Source organism: Pyxicephalus adspersus, chromosome 2, assembly GCF_032062135.1.
Source record: "Pyxicephalus adspersus chromosome 2, UCB_Pads_2.0, whole genome shotgun sequence".
Taxonomy (NCBI): Eukaryota; Metazoa; Chordata; class Amphibia; order Anura; family Pyxicephalidae; genus Pyxicephalus; species Pyxicephalus adspersus.
In genome coordinates this window covers 117,050,943-117,052,152 of record NC_092859.1, presented here as the reverse complement: position 1 = coordinate 117,052,152, position 1,210 = coordinate 117,050,943, and the positions used below count along the sequence as shown (strand labels likewise).

The window sequence follows — 1,210 nt, the reverse complement described above, 5'->3', positions numbered from 1 at the left end:
AAGTTCCTTTATACTGAAAATGAGAATATTATGTGGGGACCTTAAAGGTCCTTGCAGTTACTTTAAGTACAGGCCTTTAAAAATTGTCACATAAGAGATAGCAGCCCAAAACAAATGGGTACCTTATCATAGACTTGCTTGCAGTAATTTTCCAACTTTACAGCAGTTCTGATTTGTTACTTTCCAACATTTGTTAAACATGGAAATTGAACTTTTGAATTTCTCTCATTTCAGACAACCAATGGAAAAGTATTCCATGTCAATGCTGCCTTTGATAAAGAAGCAGAAGTCATGTTCTACAAGCAAGGAGGAATATTAAACTATGTGACTCGAAAATACGTATAGAAATGTCCTCAACAGACTAAATTATGAATTATTCTGATGCTTCCTGTGCTCTTATACTTCATATCCCATGAGGCATTAAATAGGAGCCAGTAAAGTGTCTTCTAGCACTTTCAGTAGAAGATTTGTGCTTTGGATTCACCATCCTTAATTCTACCAAGGGATTACAAAGAATCATCTGAGTTACATCCACTTGCACATCACAGAGCGAGTGAACTGTTCAACTCACCCTGAAATCTTGTGCAAAGTTCTACAACCTGCCCACCGCTGTTTCATGAACTTTGAATGGCGGTTTTGCTGAATGAATGACATTTTTATTTAAGACCTACTCTTCCATTTGATGCCATCTTGGTTTCCATCCTCTCATGGAAATAAAGACTTGTTTACTTTGGGATTAGTTAACACCAAACTCAGTGTTGAGTATAATATGAAATAAAGCTGCCTAAGTCTACATTATCAGTTTTTTTTATTTACAGTGTTAATTGGTTAGACTGTAAATGAGCAAGTACATTTAGCAATAAAAAATAAGTTCAAAAGTAGCTGTCGCCAATAACTAAAATCTAAAATGCATCCACGGGACACGTCTTACCTTTCAGGGAATCCTTTTTCTTATGAATGCATTGCTGCAGTTCATTAGGTCACCCCAGAGGAAGCACAAATTGCTCAGTCATGCAAATGTTGATGCCAACACATAAATGCAACATTGTAAACGCCCACTCTCTTACACACAAGAGAAGGATGATTGTATGTGCCAAGGTCTTGTGAGCAAAAGTGGCGATCCTACAAAACAATACAGGAATACAAGATAGGTGAGAATTTTATATAACTTGCTTGAAATGGTATCCACTTTCTTTTGACCGTAATTGCA

The 1,210-nt window shown here is 36.5% G+C and overlaps 1 protein-coding gene across 1 annotated transcript in view; it reads left to right on the top strand.

Annotated features, from left to right (window-relative positions):
- Positions 1-795, top strand: part of IREB2 (iron responsive element binding protein 2) — a 21,128-nt gene extending 20,333 nt beyond the window's left edge. The window contains exon 19 of the mRNA XM_072399070.1: positions 228-795. Within this exon, the coding sequence (XP_072255171.1) occupies positions 228-345 (118 nt within the window). The 3' untranslated portion in view covers positions 346-795. The remainder of the gene's footprint in view (positions 1-227) is intronic.
- Positions 796-1,210: the final 415 nt, after the last annotated feature.